At 41.4% G+C, this 18051-nt stretch overlaps 1 protein-coding gene across 5 annotated transcripts in view; it reads right to left on the bottom strand.

The window, feature by feature from the left end:
• Positions 1 to 1631: 1631 nt before the first annotated feature.
• Positions 1632 to 18051, bottom strand: part of TPCN1 (two pore segment channel 1) — a 134353-nt gene continuing 117933 nt past the window's right edge. For all 5 annotated transcript variants that reach the window (XM_073672010.1, XM_073672019.1, XM_073672001.1 and 2 more), the window contains 12 exons: positions 16035 to 16088; positions 14671 to 14743; positions 13832 to 13939; positions 13636 to 13707; positions 13468 to 13557; positions 9636 to 9751; positions 7348 to 7394; positions 7140 to 7208; positions 6534 to 6618; positions 6104 to 6231; positions 2623 to 2703; positions 1632 to 2206 (listed from right to left, as the gene is read on the bottom strand). In XM_073672010.1, the coding sequence (XP_073528111.1) occupies positions 2108 to 2206; positions 2623 to 2703; positions 6104 to 6231; positions 6534 to 6618; positions 7140 to 7208; positions 7348 to 7394; positions 9636 to 9751; positions 13468 to 13557; positions 13636 to 13707; positions 13832 to 13939; positions 14671 to 14743; positions 16035 to 16088 (1022 nt within the window). In that variant the 3' untranslated portion in view covers positions 1632 to 2107. The remainder of the gene's footprint in view (positions 2207 to 2622; positions 2704 to 6103; positions 6232 to 6533; positions 6619 to 7139; positions 7209 to 7347; positions 7395 to 9635; positions 9752 to 13467; positions 13558 to 13635; positions 13708 to 13831; positions 13940 to 14670; positions 14744 to 16034; positions 16089 to 18051) is intronic.

Below are 18051 nucleotides of genomic sequence, written 5' to 3'. Positions count from 1 at the left end.
CCCAACAATTAGATTATACACCAAGCCCCCATAGTAGTAAGGATATCCACTGCGCCCGCCAGTAATTAGATTGTACACTGTGCCCCCAACAATTAGATTATACACCAAGCCCCCCATAGTAGTAAGGATATCCACTGCGCCCGCCAGTAATTAGATTGTACACTGTGCCCCCAACAATTAGATTATACACCAAGCCCCCCATAGTAGTAAGGATATCCACTGTGCCCGCCAGTAATTAGATTATACACTGTGTCCCCAACAATTAGATTATACACCAAGCCCCCCATAGTAGTAAGGATATCCACTGCGCCCACCAGTAATTAGATTATACACTGTGTCCCCAACAATTAGATTATACACCAAGTCCCCCATAGTAATTATAACATCCACTGTGCCTGCCAGTAATTAGAATATACAGTGTGCCCCTAACCACTGGCGGACACAGACAGAAGAGGGCCCCTATGCAGGAGCAATATATGGGCCCTTTACAGTCCAGTAGCTCATCATAATGCATAATTTAACATAGTTTGGAGGTGGAAATGGGCCCCCTTACCTCTTGGGCCCCTGTGCGACTGAACAGGTTGCACCAATGGTATGTCCGCCCCTGCCCCCAACAATTAGACTATAAACCAAGCCCCCATAGTAATTATGACATCCACTTTGCTTGCCAGTAATTAGAATATACACTGCACCCCCTACAGCAATTAATTAGAAGAATTCACTATGTCCCCAGCAATTAGAATGTAAACCAAGCAACCACACAGCAATTAACATATACATTGTCGTCGTCCCGCACCTCTCCAGTTGGAATATACAATGTACTTCATCAGGCAAATAATTAGAACAAACATTACAAATACCTAAAATATAGACGGACTGTCACCCATCTCCTGTCCCATGTCGTCCCCCGATGTAACAGGTCTGACCTCTTCTGGCCAGATCTGGCTCCTGCACAAAGGACGCTGTGCTGCAATGTGAGGAATGTCTGGCGCAGGTTTGTTTCAGGCCAGAGCTTGATTACTCAATTGTATGAGCATCCGAATGATGTAGATACAATTAAGCACAGGGAAAAGCAGTCTGGGAATCCCTCCTTTCCAAAGTACCCCGAACTGGCTACTATTATAACCAGCCTGATTCTGCCCCAAACTATGTCACTATTGAGAGTGTTTATAGCTCATATACGATCCACACCGGAATAATTACAGGTTATTTCTATAGTTGCGCAGTTGTGCTCATTGTTTGTCTTGTCTAAAGATATCATCCACATTAATTACATAGGAGTCTGCGGGTTTGAAACTGGAAGAAAAAAGTTGAGTTTGTTTGAGTGTGGTCTTTAAAGAACGGCAGCATTCTGACCAATGTTATTCAGTGGGGTAGTGCAGATGAGTGATTTGTTTCACAGACTGAATTTGTGCGTGAAAAAAATATAAAAAAATTCCAGCATGTGTTAGTTTCTTCAGTGTATTTAATGAGACTCACCCATTCAAGTCTAAAGGTGTGCAAAAAATTGGATTCCTTAAAAAGTCACAGTATAGCATCCGATATATTGTAATTTTTGTTTTACTCTCGTGTGAACCTACCCTAAGTATGAGTGCAAATACAATGTCCTATAGTAACAAACCGCACTAAACTTTATTAAAAAAAAGAGATTTATTAATATGTTATAAATATAGGTATCTGTATATAGCTGAGCATCTTCTTCATTGCTGGAGAGAGAACTAATGAATGAGGAGGGTTGGAGAGGTGGCCAGCACAGGAACACTAAAAATGAGGTCTGATTGTCTGTAATGGGGTAATGCCCTTCATAATGGCTGGAGAACATTTGTACAAAGTGTCCAATTCACCAATAGGGTGGCAATTTGAGCTTCACAGTATAAAATGCAAGAAATTAAGCGTAAACCTAATTAAAAACGTCTTATATAAAATAAAGTGTTAATATGTCCCAGTAATATAGGTCTTGGACATGTTAACAGTACTTCATGTGAGTTTGGAGAAGGCTTCCATCGTAGGTACGGACTGATCCTGGTTACTAGCTCGAAGAGCAAAGTTTTAAATATTAATACTGACACAATTGCATAGTCTTAGAAGACGTAAGTGGTGGCCGCGTTTAGTTAACAGTACTGGATCGAGGACGCAGGACCCCCTGGGTAGGCCGGAGCTCTACCATCTTCTTCCCTTGTTCCTGTCTGTGCTCCTTGTACCATTCCTATAGTATCAGAAATACAGAAAAGGAAGAACAGGTGTTTTATTTAAAAAAAAAAAAGCAATAAAACAAATGGAGTGTAATTGCAAGTAAACTATAGAATGTGTAAACACTTTGTGCAAGTATTCAGTAGATACAAATCTGAAAAGGTGTATTCAATCCTGGCTTCATAATCACAAAATATGAATGTAATCTTTAGAAAATGGGTTAAAATGGAAACTGTCAGCAAGTTGATAACCAATCTGATACAAATAATATCACTGCGGCTTACATCTATAGGTGGAGCCACTGGGTGATATAATTCTTCTTTATCGTGTATATAATCATGTGTAATTAGAACTTAGCATGCCAACCATTACAACGTGCCAGTATACAAAGCAGAGTTAAAATGAAGCAGTCAGAGGTGATTCCTGTCTCACCTGGATTTCTTCCTCATACATCTTCATGCTAAGGTCACTCTTTGTTTGGGATCTTCTGCCCACAAACTGCACAGTAGAAGCCTAAACCCCAAGAGATTGGGAGAGAAGGTTGGTGAGAGGACTGGATGCACCATAAAGAGGAAGAAAGAGCGGCAGATAATTCACAAGTATAATGGAACGTGTCCGGGAGGCATAGCCTGACTGCTGCTGAATACAAGGACACGAAAAATATCACAGATTTTAAGACCTTGGCCAGGAGTCACTATGGGATGAACTTCTATGGACATCATCAGTAAACAACCCAAAAGGTTAGGTGCCAGTAGCATACGTGCACATAGGCCTCCATCACAGATGGCTGGTATCTATCCCATTACGCTCAGAAGTTTACATACCCCAAGCAGAAATTCTACCATTTCTGGAAAATACTGTACAAGCAATTCAGCAAAACAGAATTTGTTAATTATATAACCCTGAAGGATGCCTTTACACATGGTTGCGGGGGCAGTAGTGTGCCATGCTGTCAAGAATCGCGCAGATGCTTGGCTTGAGCAGGTGAAGCACAAGCTTTTAACGTATGAATGAATGAGCAGTGCACCCCAAAACGGACAAATAAAACTAGCAATTCACATAGTTTTCCAGCGCGATTTTTCGCCATGCAGCGCACTACTGCTTTGTGACCACTATGTTTAATAGCAACCAAATATTTGGGCTAATATACATTCTAGTGCACACTCAAGGTTTGGATGGCTGTGAAGAGTAAGTATCCATACCTGTGCCTTGTGATCAGGGCTGTGGAGTCATTAAGCCAAACCTCCAACTCCTCAATTTCCATGACTCCGACTCCCTCATACATGGCTCATGCTTAAGTGATAAATTTACCGTAGCACAGATTCATCTCAGCTAAAAGTCTAGACCCTTAGATCAGGAATAGGACAGACATTTATAGGACATTTCAGAACTTTCCCAAATTCTTATGAAAAAATATTCCCCACAAACTGCATTGAACTACTGTACCCAATTTATTATATATTTTAGGAGTCGGAGTCGGTCCATTTTATACCGACTCCACCTCCACGACTCCGACTCCACAGCCCTGCTTGTGATGGGTATATAGCTAGAGGCCAACATTACATTACCGGGGCCGAACACAACACACTCATTTTGATGGGACTGGACAACCATCTGGTGTTTATGGGGTCTCCTGACTCTCCCTGACGGATGACATCAGAGCAGTCATGTGTATGAGGGAGTCGGGTGTTAGCTAACAACTAGCTCATATTTACGGGCACATTAAAGTAAAGTAAAGTGCCCCAAAACAAGCACCATTATCCTTCAGAGCCGTATTCCTGCATTGTAATTTAGTAGTTGCAGTTGCAAAACTCGCTCGCTATGTGCGGCAAAAAGACATGTATATTGTCATTAGTGATATGCAAGTTAGTCAGGACAAGTTCGATGGGTGAATATTTTCCCGGACTAGTCCACCTCGGGTGCTGTAATCCCGCCACTTCAGCATGTCTCACATCTTCACTGTCTCTTATTCCTTCCTTCAGTGCAGTAGAACACATAGTCCGGCACTGAAGCCATGATGGGGACAGTGAATAAGATGTCAGTAAGGCTGAGATGGCGTGATTACGGCAGAGTCCGGACTAGTCGAGGGGAACACTATGTACACTAGCTTCAACATAAGTGTGCTTGATGCACATAGTAAGCAAGTTTTGGAACAACAATGAATTCATTAAAATGCAGGAATGGGGCTCTGAAAAGTAATGGTGGTAGTTTGGGAACTGTGGGAAACCTGACAGGTTCACTTTAAGGCTGCACACATTCTTCATCTGTCACTACAAAAAATGCTTTGATATACTTGTCCATAGAAATGTGTTGAGTAGTGCAAAAATATCTCCAAATTTCCTGCAGTCAAGTGAGTCACCAGTGATTTATTTTTCTTAATCATTCTACTCCTCAGGAATTTTAGAGGATTTTTAAAAAGTAGTAGATCCTTATTTTCTCTATAGAGTAATATGAAAATCATTTGGAAATATCTTCACAATTGCTTACTGCAAAAAGTCTAGGTGCAAACAAAGCCTAAATAGTCAATGAGGTTCTCACATCTTGTGGAACCCTTGGGCATTTCATTCCGGCTGCACTGACTTTTTTGTTTACTGAAGCATGGAGAAAGCAAAAGAATTTGCTGAAAATGGCTGCCATTACAAATTTCAAGCTGCAACCTATCCTAGCTGTGCATTCGGACAGACTGCCAAAAGAAACACTGGTGGTGACAGATGTCTCTGAGCGATGTAAAATCAAGTTCCTGTCAGGCTGAGGGCCATCATAGTGGATGAACATAACTGACCTGCTCACTCAGCCCAACAGGTTTATAACTGGACACTGAGCAGGGCCAAAGCAGGAGAAAAATAAAAAAATCTCTCCTTAGCTTGCTGTGCAGAATGGGCTTTTTGTTCTTCTCCTCTGTGGTCAGCAGAAAGCCCATTCTACTCAGTCACTGTGCCAGGCCTGCTGTAACAACAAAGAGAAAAAATGAAGAAGGTGGGGAAGAAAAAGCCTGGCTCAGTCAGCTGAAAAGAGCTTTTTCTCTCCTGCTTCACTCCTGCTCCGTGTCCACCTATCAGGCTGAGTGAGCAGATCAGTTATGGTGGTTCACAAAGCAGCCCCTCAGCCTGACCGTAACTTGCTCTACTCTAACATCGCTCAGAGAAATCTGGCTCGAGCAGCACTTCTTCAGGCAACCTGTCCTAATGCATACCTAGTATGGGTTGCAACTTGAAGTATGTGGTGACGGACAGTTCGTATAACTTCTAGAAGGATCCCAGTCACACCCCTCACCTTTTTCTTTCAGTTCAAATTGATCAAGAATGATGAATTCTGTCAATACCAAAAATTCAGGTACTACTGCTAAGAAAACTTCTCTGGATGCAAAAAAAACCCCACAAGATACTTCTACTGAATTATAGGCTTCTCGAAGGCAAAGTTAGGAGGATGTTTTAGCATGCGCAGTAAAGAGAAGCTCTGTGATATTGTAGGCTTAATAACGTTTCAATCCTAAACACATTATACATACATGCGTTTTGCCGAATAGCTCATGGTTCCTAGTACACATCTTACAAAGTCTCTGTGGGGTATGTAAATTTGAGCACAACTGTAAAAACATACCTTGTGCATTCAATTGTATATGGGTTATGTCATCAAGATAACCTGATTCCACGGACCGTCTACAGCCAGTTATACAGGGGAAATGTTATGTTACATGCCAGCCATTCAAATGAACCAGCGGCCATGAAATATATTGAAGCACTGGGTCCATCAGAGCAAGAGACATCTATGCGCAGTATAATAGAAGGTGGAAGACCCCTATCACTTCCTCTTTAGGGTATATTGGGATTTTCATAATGGATAACCCTTTATATCATCCTCATTGTTGTATATTGTAAAATAGAAGACTAAAGAATGAAGCCATATGCCCAACCTGGTTAGACTGTAAGTGAGAGAGCAGTTTTCGGACTTGGTTTTTCTCCTCGCCGTTTTGCGCATGTCTGAGAATTGTTGTCAGCTCTTCTCTGCCCACCTCCATCTCCAATGTGATCCCTTTTTCATCTATATTAATGAACAAGTGTAAAGTCCCAATAAGAAGACATTGTGAAGTTCATGAATATCACATAGTTCAGTCATGTTTCTTCATTCAAAACTGTCAAAGTTTTCAATCTCCTTTCATAATTTATAGGCTAAACAGTAGTGAAGTTTTCCTAGAACAATCATAATGAAGAACAATGACTTGTGATGAACAAAGGTTGTCAAGATGTAGGTCTACACTGACAAATGTAACGGTAATTTACCTACGTTACCAAAATAACTAAAAAACTGACAACGTAGTACTTGTTTCGCTAACTTTCACTTACCTTCCACATCTTTGTTCTTCCTGCAGTAATTCATTCGGAAAACAAAAGCATCCAAAATGCAGGCGACAATAATGGTTATGACAACCTAGGAACGTATGAAGGATGGAGGTGTTAAAGGGGTTGTCCTCCTCTGGGGACATTCTTTTTTATTATTACTTAAATGTTTATATTTTGGGCTGAAAATCATTTTTGCACTTTAGGTTCATTAAAAATTTTGCTCTGTTGGACTTTTACAGGCTCTTTATTTCCTGGCATATTTAACTTTGATGTGGGTTGTGATCATAAATCAGCGGGGGGGAGCTCAGAAAAAGACAGATAAAAGAGTTAGAAACTCTTGGACAGGCAGTACGAGCTCAATGACGGATTTTCAGTTAACTCACTTTGCAATCAGCAACCCATTCAACAATAGACAGTGCAATACAGAGGCTATAGAAGACAAATGGAGCAAAATTTTTAATGAAACCCAATTACAAAAATGATTTTTAGCCAAAAAAACAACCCATACATATAAGCAAGAAAAAAAATTGTCCTCAAAGGTGGACAACTGTTTTAATAATAAAAAGAACGGATGACAAAAGTATGAATAATCGGAAATGTTTTACTCACCATGGTGACTATGTAAAACACCATGAAATAAAGCCGTGCCCAGTGCGATGTTTGAGACGTGACTCCTTCCTATAAAAAATACATGTATTAAACTTTATCCCAATTGAAACCAGATGTGTCAGCTAGATTAAAGAAGAAAAGACAACACGTTCATTACTTTGCATTGTTTGAGAATTTAAAGAAAACTAATTCTGGATGAAACACTTACCATGATGATGTACCAATTATTCACTACGGTCAACTCAAATAAAGTTACTGCAAATAAAGAAAACAGTATTAAATGAAGGACTGAGCAGCCCAAAAATATTGAGGACACACACCTGGTTTCCACTAACTAGAAAATTGTATTGAAACTCTAACAAAATACATTTGTGCAGGTGCTGGCACCTTTCCCTAGCGATAACAGGGGGTCTCTGCACTTGCAATCCCTAAAGGAAGCTGGACTGTCTCCAAGACTTCTCTTGTGCTGCACCAGTTTTCTGGAATGCACTACCTCAGCTGATAAGACTAATACCTAGCCCCCACATTTTTAAATGAGCTTTAAAAACACATCTCTTTAGACAGGCCTATCACCTCAATTCACTAATCTAACTCTGCCCTGTTCCCACTTTCTAAATTTTAATCAGAATCTGGTCCCTACTATTCATCTGTGTTCACTTCCTCCTTGCACCCAATAGCATTTGGTAACTGTACCTAGACAGATACTGCTGATGATTGGATCATGCAGCTTATTTGAATAAGCTTGCGAGCAGGGTCCTCACTCCTCCTGTAACTGTTGAACTGTGCTACTTTGTTATATGTTTATTGTTTGTACATGTCCCCGCATAATTGTAAAGTGTTGCGGAATTTGTTGGTTATGTAGAAATAAGATTATTATTATTACATTATTATACAGAGGGGAAAATAAGTATTTGATACACTGCCAATATTGCAAGTTTTCCCACCTACAAAGAATGGGGAGGTCTGTAATTTTTCTCGTAGGTACACTTCAACTGTGAGAGAGCGAATCTAAAAATAAAAACCAGAAAATCACATTGTATGATTTTTACAGAATTAAATTGCATTTTATTGCATGGAATAAGTATTTGATCACCTACCAACCAGCAAGAATTCTGGGTCCTTCAGACCTGCTAGTTTTTCGTTAAGAAGCCCTCCTACTCTGCACTCTGTTTGAACTTGTTACCTGTATAAAAGACACCTGCCCACACACAATTAATCACACTTCAACCTCTCCACCATGGCCAAGATCAAAGAGCTGTCTAAGGACCCCAGGGACAAAATTGTTGACCTGCACAAGGCTGTAATGGGCTACAGGACAATAGGCAAGCAGCTTGGTAAGAAGGCAACAACTGTTGGAACAATTATTAGAAAATGGAAGAAACACAAGATGACTGTCAATCTTTCTCGGTCTGGGGCTCCATGCAAGATCTTGCCTCGTGGGGTAAGGAGGATTCTGAGAAAGGTCATAAGTCAGCCCAGAACTACACGGGAGGACCTGGTCAATAACCTGAAGAGAGCTGGAACCACAGTCTCAAACATTACTGTTAGTAACACACTACACCATCATGGATTAAAATCCTGCAGGGAACGCAAGGTCCCCCTGCCCATGCCAGCACATGTCCAGGCCCGCTTGAGGTTCGTCAATGACCATCTGGATGATCCAGAGGAAGCATTGGAGAAGGTCATGTGGTCAGATGAGACCAAAATAGAACTTTCTGGTATCAACTCCACTCACCGTGTTTGGAGTAAGAAGAAGGAGGAGTACAACCCCAAGTCACCATCCCAACTGTGAAGCATGGGGAAACATCATACTTTGGGGGTGCTTTTCTGCAAAGGGGACAAGACGACTGCACCGTATTGAAGGGAGGATGGATGGGGTCATGTATTGCGAGATTTTAGGCAACGACCTCCTTCCCTCAGTAAGAGCATTGAAGATGGGTTGTGGCTGGGTCTTTCAGCCTGACAATGACCCGAAACACACAGCCAGGGCAAATAAGGAGTGGCTCCGTAAGAAGCATTTCAAGGTCCTGGAGTGGCCTAGCCAGTCCCCACACCTGAACCCAATAGAAAGTCTTTGGAGGGAGCTGAAACTCAATGTTGCCCAGCGATAGCCCCGAAACCTGAAAGATCTGGAGAAAATCTGTATGGAGGAGTGGGCCAAACTTACAGGAAACGTCTGACTTCTGTAATTATAAACAAAAGTTTCTGTACCAAATATTAATTTCTGTTTTTCTATTGTATCAAATACTAATTTCCTTTATTTCATACAATAAAATGCAATTAATTATGTAAAAATCATACAATGTGATTTTCTAGATTTTTTTTTAGATTCTGTCTCTCACAGGTGAAGTGTACTTACGATAAAAATTACAGACCTCTCCATTCTTTGTAGGTGGGAAAACTAACAAAATCGGCAGTGCATCAAATACTTTTTTTCCCCACTGTAAGTATACTTTAATAGGCATATACATAAAAATTTGTTTTAATTCCTCTTACCAAAGCTGATGAGGATATTGTCAAAGTTGTTCAGGTAGTAGTAACCTTCTTCTATCTGTGTTTGGTTGCCCACGGTGTGGTTCAGCAGACGATAAGACTCTGCAACAGTACTTGTACTAAAAAAAGATTATATAGGGATACCTTATTGACCATGTAGAAAATATTACCTGCCAGCTTAAGACTTTGTTGATCATAACCCTTGTGGGGCATGTATACATTTTCACATAACTGACAAATAAAAGCAGTCATAAACCCTCCATACTGATATGTTGTTATCTACAGAAGGCAACAAGGTCACTTGGCAGATATAACTCCAATCTTAGCCATTTAAGTGCTTAGATGCCATGATCAATAGTAACCAAGGCACCTAAGCAGTTAGACACTGGACGGAAACGTACTGCCCCCACACATCCATGATCCCTGCAATCACACTGCGACAGGGTTGTTATACTAACCAGGGCCTAATTAATGATGGTCCTGAGGATCTGCAACATTAGTACTGCCCCAAATTGGTTGGTTTTCAAAAAGGTTATTTTTTTTTATGAATGTCCTTTTTACCAAATAAGGAAAGTGTAAAAATAAACATCAACATGTAATTCCAAAATTATTTAAGAACTGCTGGCTTGATTTTTTTTCATTGCACCTCACCAAATTAATTTTAACAACATTTAAATATATTTTTAAGGCATATTAAAAGGTAGCATTAAAAAACTTCAAATTTGCCCTACAAAAAAACAAGCCCTATGAATATGTCATCCCCCTGGGCGATATCAGACCTTTACTAAGGCCATACAGGGTATAGAAAAGTAAATCTATACTTACCTGTATGGCCCATAGCAGAGGTCTGATTGCAGAGAAATCTGGTTTTATAAAGTCTGTTTTCCAGAGGCCAAGCAAACCCCTCCTATCTGCTTGCTATTCCCCTAAATCGTCGCCTCTGTGCTAAAGTACCATATTACCCCCCTCCCCTGCACGTCACAGGGCCCTGTGACGTGCCCTGCCCTGCCTCCCCTCCCGCGCATGCGCAAAGCGCCGCTCCCATGGATCGTGCTTTGTTTCCCTCCGGCCCCATTTGGCTGCGCACTGCCAGCGGAGCGGAAGTCTCAGTGACTCACCGTCGCTTGCGCAATGCAAGGCAGCAGAGCAGTACGCAGCCTAAAGGGGCCGGAGGGAAACAAAGCGCGCTCCATGGGAGCGGCGCTTTGCACATGCGGGGGAGGGGAGGCAGAGCAGGGCACGTCACACGGCCCTATGACGTGCAGGAGAGGGGGGGGATATGGTAATTTAGCACAGAGGCGGCGATTTAGGGGAATAGTAAGCAGATAGGAGGGATTTGCTTGGCATCCCCGGGACGCCAAGCCTCTGGAAAACAGACTTTATAAAACCAGGACTTTGTGGCCTGTAAGTCTCCTTACGTGAGCTTGGTGACAACCTTAAAGAAGACCTTTCAATAAGTTTTTCATGTTGCCCTGGACATGCAAAGTAAGAGTGGCTGCAGAGCAGAATAAAACAATTTTTCAGTTTTTTTTAATTACCCCTCTGTTGCTGAGATATTAGCAAATCAAAGTATTTGGCACCTAATAAGTTAACAAAAATTAAGTCCAAGTGGGTTTTATGAGATAGGAAGAAGTACACGCCCCCAGTAAAATCTATGTATGAGGTTGACCAATCATAAGCAGGCAGCAACAATAAGGAGAGCGCTCACACCCCACTAAAGATTAGAGCAGGTTTCTCACTGTGAGACATATAATGACGGACGGCCCTGATCTCACTGAACAGCAATTACAAGTTGCTGTGAACACAGCAGACCTGTGCGTCATTAATGACACCTTTGAGCTTTCATCTCCTGGCATTCCAAGTTATCGGAGGGGCTGTACAGCTGAGTTAAGCTGTGTCACACTACAAACCCTTCTGTCTACTCTCTTCTAATAGTACGGCCAGCTCTGAAGTATTACTCCTTACCCCACATGGACTGCCAGGAGATGAAAAGCTCAAAAGGTGTCAGTAATGACACACAGGTCTGCTGTGTTCATAGCAACTTGTAAATGCTGTGCAGTGAGATCAGGGCTGTCTGTCATTATATGTCTCACAGTGAGAAACCTGCTCTAAGCTTTTGTGGGGTGTGTTCTTCTTTATCCTTACTGTTGCTGCCTGCTTATAATTGATCAACCTCATACAGGGGATGAAGGACATGCCCACAGTGAAAACTCTTGGATAACACCCACTAGAACTTAACGAAAATGAACTTATTAGGTGCACTTTCTTTGATTGCTAATAGCTCCACAACAGAGATGTGAAATTTTAAAAAAAAGGTTTTATTCAACTCTGCAGCCTCTATTACATTGTGTGTCCAGTTCAACATAAAAATTTACTGAAAGGTCCTCTTTGAGGAGAAACTTTACCCCATTATACCACCTGTTGAAGGTCTCCCACCCAGCCAACCAGTTTCCTGTTTTGCACTAAAGAGGGAAGACTGAAAGAACCCCAAAATGAGCATATTCAATGGAGACTCCAGGTTGGCTTCATATTCTAAATCATGAGTCAAGGCTTTATAATCCTTTCTCACCATGGCCAATTTTTCTTTTTTTGCTTTTGTTTCTTCCATGTCTTCTTCTAAAAGCCATATCTTTTTTATTCTTCCGTCGACATAGCAGTAGGAAGCCTTGTTTTGTTGGACAAATTGTAATTTTCAACAGCACCATTTTACTACCATAAAATATACTGAATATACTAAATAATGGGGAAAAAATCCAATTGGCGTTAAATGGTGAAAAACATGCAATGTTGAATTTCGTTTTTGCAGTGTTCATGGTTTGATAAAAATGACCTGGAAACTCTATTCTCCATGTTAGTACAATTCCAGAGATATGTGCTGGGCGTCTTGGGAGTACAAGGATGCCAGTGATGGGGGCTTTCAGAAGGCAATGGGAGACCGAACAGGCGTGCAGGCCATTCGTATCCACTCGAATACCGCTGACAGAGACAGAGTGGGGTCTGGATGGTTAGAATGCAGAAGTTGGACCTACATTGTTGCTGTTAGAAGTAGGTGCCGGCTGCATTATACAGCCATACACCACACACTCAATGTATGAGGTACTATCATGTTCTATGTCGGGAATAAGTCAAAAGGTTGCTATTGACTTTTATAATTGCTACTTCCAACTGGTAGAACTAAATACCCTGCTCTCTTCCTCAGTGAAGAGGTTGTTGGCATACAGAAAAATAAAATTATGATTCTTGGAAGACGATGAAGAAAAAACGAAAAAGATGCCGTAAAAAATGGCTGCATCAGATGGGTTAAATACAGCATAATATAGTATATATAAGACAGCATGAGCTGATATATCCTCCAAAGAGCACAGTAGCTGACCCATGCTGGGTCTACGTACCATTTTCCATTCAGTAACCATCTGACTGCAGAAATATTGGTGTACAGCCATTTTTCTTTCCAATTCAAAATTCCTATATTTAGCTAGAAGAATTATATTGTAATCGCTACAAATGGTGTCATTGTTACAAATTGAATTCTCCAACTCACAATATACAAACTGGTCCATCCCTTCTCAATCGTGAGGTGCCACCCATCTGTTGAACAAGTCAATAGCTGGTCTGATAGGAGTGAACATTTGCTGATCGCTCCTACTACACAGAGTTATGGCAGAAACTATCATGGCCAACTTTTTTTTTTTTTGTTTTCAGGAGAGACATAAAAGATACATTCATCCATATAAACCGCTGATAAGGTTCACTGATCAGCATGTTCCAACAGGGAGGCCAAACTAAACACAGTCCGAGGAGCCTCGCCTTACAGCAGTCGCTCTACGGTACTTACTTGCAGCAATTGGGGAATAGCACGCCAGAGAAAAATTCCATACCCACAATGGAAAAGGAATAGTAGAAAATAAGCAGTGTAAGTCCCAGGCTGTGGAGAGAGAAGAAAAACATTCAGTATTTTATAGGACAGAGGATAAGGGCATGGACATGGAGGATATTTGATTACCTGGCCATCCTTGGCAGTAACTCAAGCATGGTGTCTAGAACCGTCCTGTAACGCTTCTTCAATTTAAAAAGCCTGGTAAATATCAGAATGTCTATTCAATAAAGTATGTTAGACACCACTAAATCCCTACAGACAATATTTCGGGGGTATGTTACTACTTTCCATACAAGCTGTTCGATTTCTTCTATGAAATTACCTGAGCAGCTGAAGAGGTCTCAGTACTACAATGAAGTAGAAAGGCTTCATGTCAAAGGCCAAGGCCAAAAGACCCAGTAGAGCCAGCATTGTCACAGAGAAATCAAACCTAAGACACAAGCAAAAAGAATGAAGGCGCAAAAGTAGTAAATCTAATAGTGAGGTCAACGGCCCTACAACGATCGTTGCAGCACTACAAATCACATATAGCTAGCAATGCAAGGGCCGTACAGATACCAATTTACGCACATTTTTCAAGAAATTGACTACTTTAAACACTATTTATATCTACATCGCCATTATGCAGGTAATTGACATCTTCGCACTTAACCATAATGTAACAGAATTGCGCTATGAGAAGAGTTTACGCATGTTAAATACATTTCCAGATTTCCACTGATTGGAAAATTGACACCACAGACACACAGCCATACCTCCCATCGATGCATCCTGCCAATCAGCCCTCCCATCCATGCATCCTGCCAGTCATCCCTGCCATCCATGCATCCTGCCAGTCAGCCCTCTTATCCATGCATCCTGCCAATCAGCCCTCCCAACCATGCATCCTGCCAGTCAGCCCTCCCATCCATGCATCCTTCCAATCAGCCCTCCCATCCATGCATCCTGCCAGCAAGCCCACCCATCCATCTAGTCGTACCAGCCAGCCCACCCTCTCATCCATCCAGTCCTCCCAGCGAGCCAGCAATCGCATCCTGCCAGCCCACCCTCCCTCCTAGCCAGCCAGCCCTCCCTCCTAGCCAGCCAGCCCTCCCAACCATCCAGACAGCCAGCCCATCCAGACAGCCTCCCATTATTAGCTATCCAACAAAAGCCACTCACAGATTCCATCCTGATGTGAAGTATTCCAATGGACCCAAGCCAGTCACCTTCAAAAGAACTTCGGCCCCATAAACTAGAAAGTAAAAATAGGAATGTCAAAAAACCCTTGTAGGAACAAAGTGAAACTGAATTTATGCTGGTTATATCTAGGTCTTGTTCACATTGCTCTGGGGAAATACCCAGGTGTATGAACATAAAGCCCAAATATATGGAATTGAATGCTACACAAGCACTGTGAAGGGAGGGAGAAAAGGTGAGCTGTGACCATGACCTATTTTTTTTAATAGTGAATCCGGTGTTATCCACTGTGTATAGAGAGGTTATCCTGTCTGTGATGATAATGAAACTGCTGAAAAAATCTCTGCACAGATTAGGAAGTATGCGTTTAATATTAGGCATTGTGGCCAGTGTGCAAATTACATTATTTCATTTATTTTTAATTGAGACAGTGATAAGGAAAAAAAAAAAACGCAAAAAAATATGAATACATTTAATATAAAATTATTTGAACAATAGGTAGTTTTCTAATTACATATTAAATTGAAAGTGAAAAAAATACATTTCTAATCAACTGCAGGAGATACTGCATCAGACAGGGTGATCCTGTTGCCAAGGCAACCATACGGTACCCAAAGCCACTTTTGCAAGTTTTTAGCCAGAGGACATTGCTGTAATACATCACTGCCCTGCGGAGGTCTGAATCTGTTGCTAGATAGTTCACAAAACATGACAGGATTAAAAAGTACCAATCCCTCCTTGGCTCTATTAGGAAGGGTACGGCCTAAAAGTGCTTCAAAGCTAATGCACAACAATTTGTCTTTGCTCCAAACTTATCCTCATTAATCTAATGGTCTGATATGAAATGAAGGAGGGGCAGAGTTATTGATTTGGGGTTACCTTACATGCCATTTACTGGGATAAATAGAATGATAACATCATCTAGACCATACATGTCAAACTCTGGCCCGTGGGCCAAATCTGGCCCACACGTTGGTTTTATTTGGCCCACGACAACAGAACCACCACCCTTATGTGCAGCCATTATTCTGTATGGAGGACTATGTGGGGCTCATTATACTGTATGGAGGACTTTGTGGGGTCCATTATACTGTATAGAGGACTATGTGGGGCTCATTATACTGTATGGAGGACTTTGTGGGGCTCATTATACTGTATGGAGGACTTTGTGGGGCCCATTATACTGTATACTGGTTGGTCCTAGACTTTGTCCAAGTTTTTCATTTTGGCCCTCTGTGTGTTTGAGCCTGATCACTGATCTAGACTAAATGAGGACTGCATTTCTTTACTCGTATTTGTCATTCTACATCAAGATCTGAACTTACCGGGTCTAGATTATGACTTACTTGTTAGGAAGACAATATAGCTCCATGGAACACCTTGAGGAAAGAAGCTGCCACCTGAAAAGACAAAAGTCCTTTAAAAAAAGATTTGGGGAAAAAAAAATTGTTATTTGTCACAATACATATATGACCTGCAGCTCACTCTTTTCCTCCGGATTAAGGTGATTCGTCAGAAGGCGGAGAGAGTGAAGCCATTGCTGATTGGCCATAGGGACTGCGTGACATAATGTAACGCGATCCCCGGGAGAGTAAGTGCCGACACCACTGGAAAGGCACTGGAGGTGAGTGTGTTATTATTTTACAAGGGGGAAACATGAGTATTCAGAAGGGGTTGTCAGAGTAGTGGACAACCCTTTAATCACTATTAGCCAACGACTGCACCTGACAAACCTACGACCCATGACCCATGACATCAAGAAATAATGTATAACATAATTGCCAAGAGTCCTGATGTTTCCTTGGATAATCATGTAGTTGAAGCCCCTAAAGAGATGAGAACCTTGCCCCAATATGTCCATTATGGGAAGTGGGAAATGTCTGTAGGGGCAGGGCTTAAATGTCCTGATTTTTGCTATTCAAATGTTGATACCTATGGAGTAATGTGGCTTATTTTAAGTGGTTATCATAGCATTAATCAGGGTAATAAGCAGGGGTTTAAAATCCTGAAGAAGTGAATGCCTTTAAAAGGGGTTGTCCAGTCTAAATTGAGAAGTCTGCAGTCACTCTGTGTGACTACATACCTTTGAATTCCCCCAGAACACGCACTGTACACTGCAAGGATTCACCGGAATCTGTGCCAGGAACGGCGGTGATGTATGCGTTATCCATACTCCCGGGCAGAACCCGCCTAGTGGGAGTGGCTTCGCCCCATACACTTGTATTGAGTGAGGCCACGCCCACTAGTCAGGTTCTGCCTGGGAGTATGAGAATATGTATAACTTATACCGCCGTTCCTGGCTCAAAAACCAGCGAATCCTCGCAGTGTACAATGTGTGTGCTGGGATGATTCATAAGTCTGCAGTCACACACAGTGACTTCAGACATCTCAATTTAGACCGGACAACCCCTTTAAGGTCAACAGTCGAGTTTATTTACACTCTTAAACATTGAAATTGTAACACCAAAAAGGAAAGGTCATGGAATTTTGGAAATCACAGGCTGGAGAGATGTTATAAATATACAAATGATGAAAAAAGGAAACAAAATTTTCAATGCATCTCGATTTATTCAACATCGTGTACGAGCACCACGCACAGAAACACCTGCACTTACACGCCTTGGCATGTTAATCAATGAGGTTATTAATGATTACTAAGACGTGTAAGAGCGTGTATATCTGTACATGGCACTCACACTCGATATTGAATTAATACAGATATTTTAAAAATTCTGTTTCCATTTTTATATCATTTGCATATCAAAAAACCTGGGAGTCTGAACTGAAACGTAAATTGATGTGCATGCAAAATGTAAATGCATGTTCACATAAGGCCACTAGACAGAAAAACCAAAGACAAGCAAAATACCCAAGTACCTGGAAGTAAATGGATAAATCGCACAGTGCATAAAAATAATGATAAATAATAAAAGGTATTTAGTTAACATAAATTTTGATCAAAATAATGTAAAAGCCATCCTGCCACGTCACGGCAACCCTTATGGTACAGTCCTAACTCTAATATTAAAACCTTACCATTTGTCAAGTGACATACATATGGACAAGGGCAGAGAGACTGAACCCCTAGTAGAAGCACTATGTGAGGAGCTGCCCACTTACTAAAGACTATGATACTTTTCCAGCAACGGACCACCATTTTTGTCAATATTATTATTGTGTTTTATTAGTGATTTACTTGTTATGCTTTATATAGTTCAGCTTACTTGTCAGTATGTAAGATTCACTTGTAAAATGTCCATCATTCCACTAATCTCATGAGTCCATTGTCCCAACAGCCAATGGTCTCATTGTGTGTGTGTGGATTGTGGACACAGTGGAGCAGTCACCACAGGGGGTCTTACA

The sequence above is a fragment of the Phyllobates terribilis genome, unplaced genomic scaffold (assembly GCF_046119375.1).
Source record: "Phyllobates terribilis strain yellow unplaced genomic scaffold, ASM4611937v1 Scaffold_1__5_contigs__length_1240528914, whole genome shotgun sequence".
NCBI classification, from domain to species: Eukaryota; Metazoa; Chordata; class Amphibia; order Anura; family Dendrobatidae; genus Phyllobates; species Phyllobates terribilis.
The sequence above is the reverse complement of the archived record's forward strand: the minus strand, read 5'-3'. Positions and strand labels throughout refer to the sequence as shown.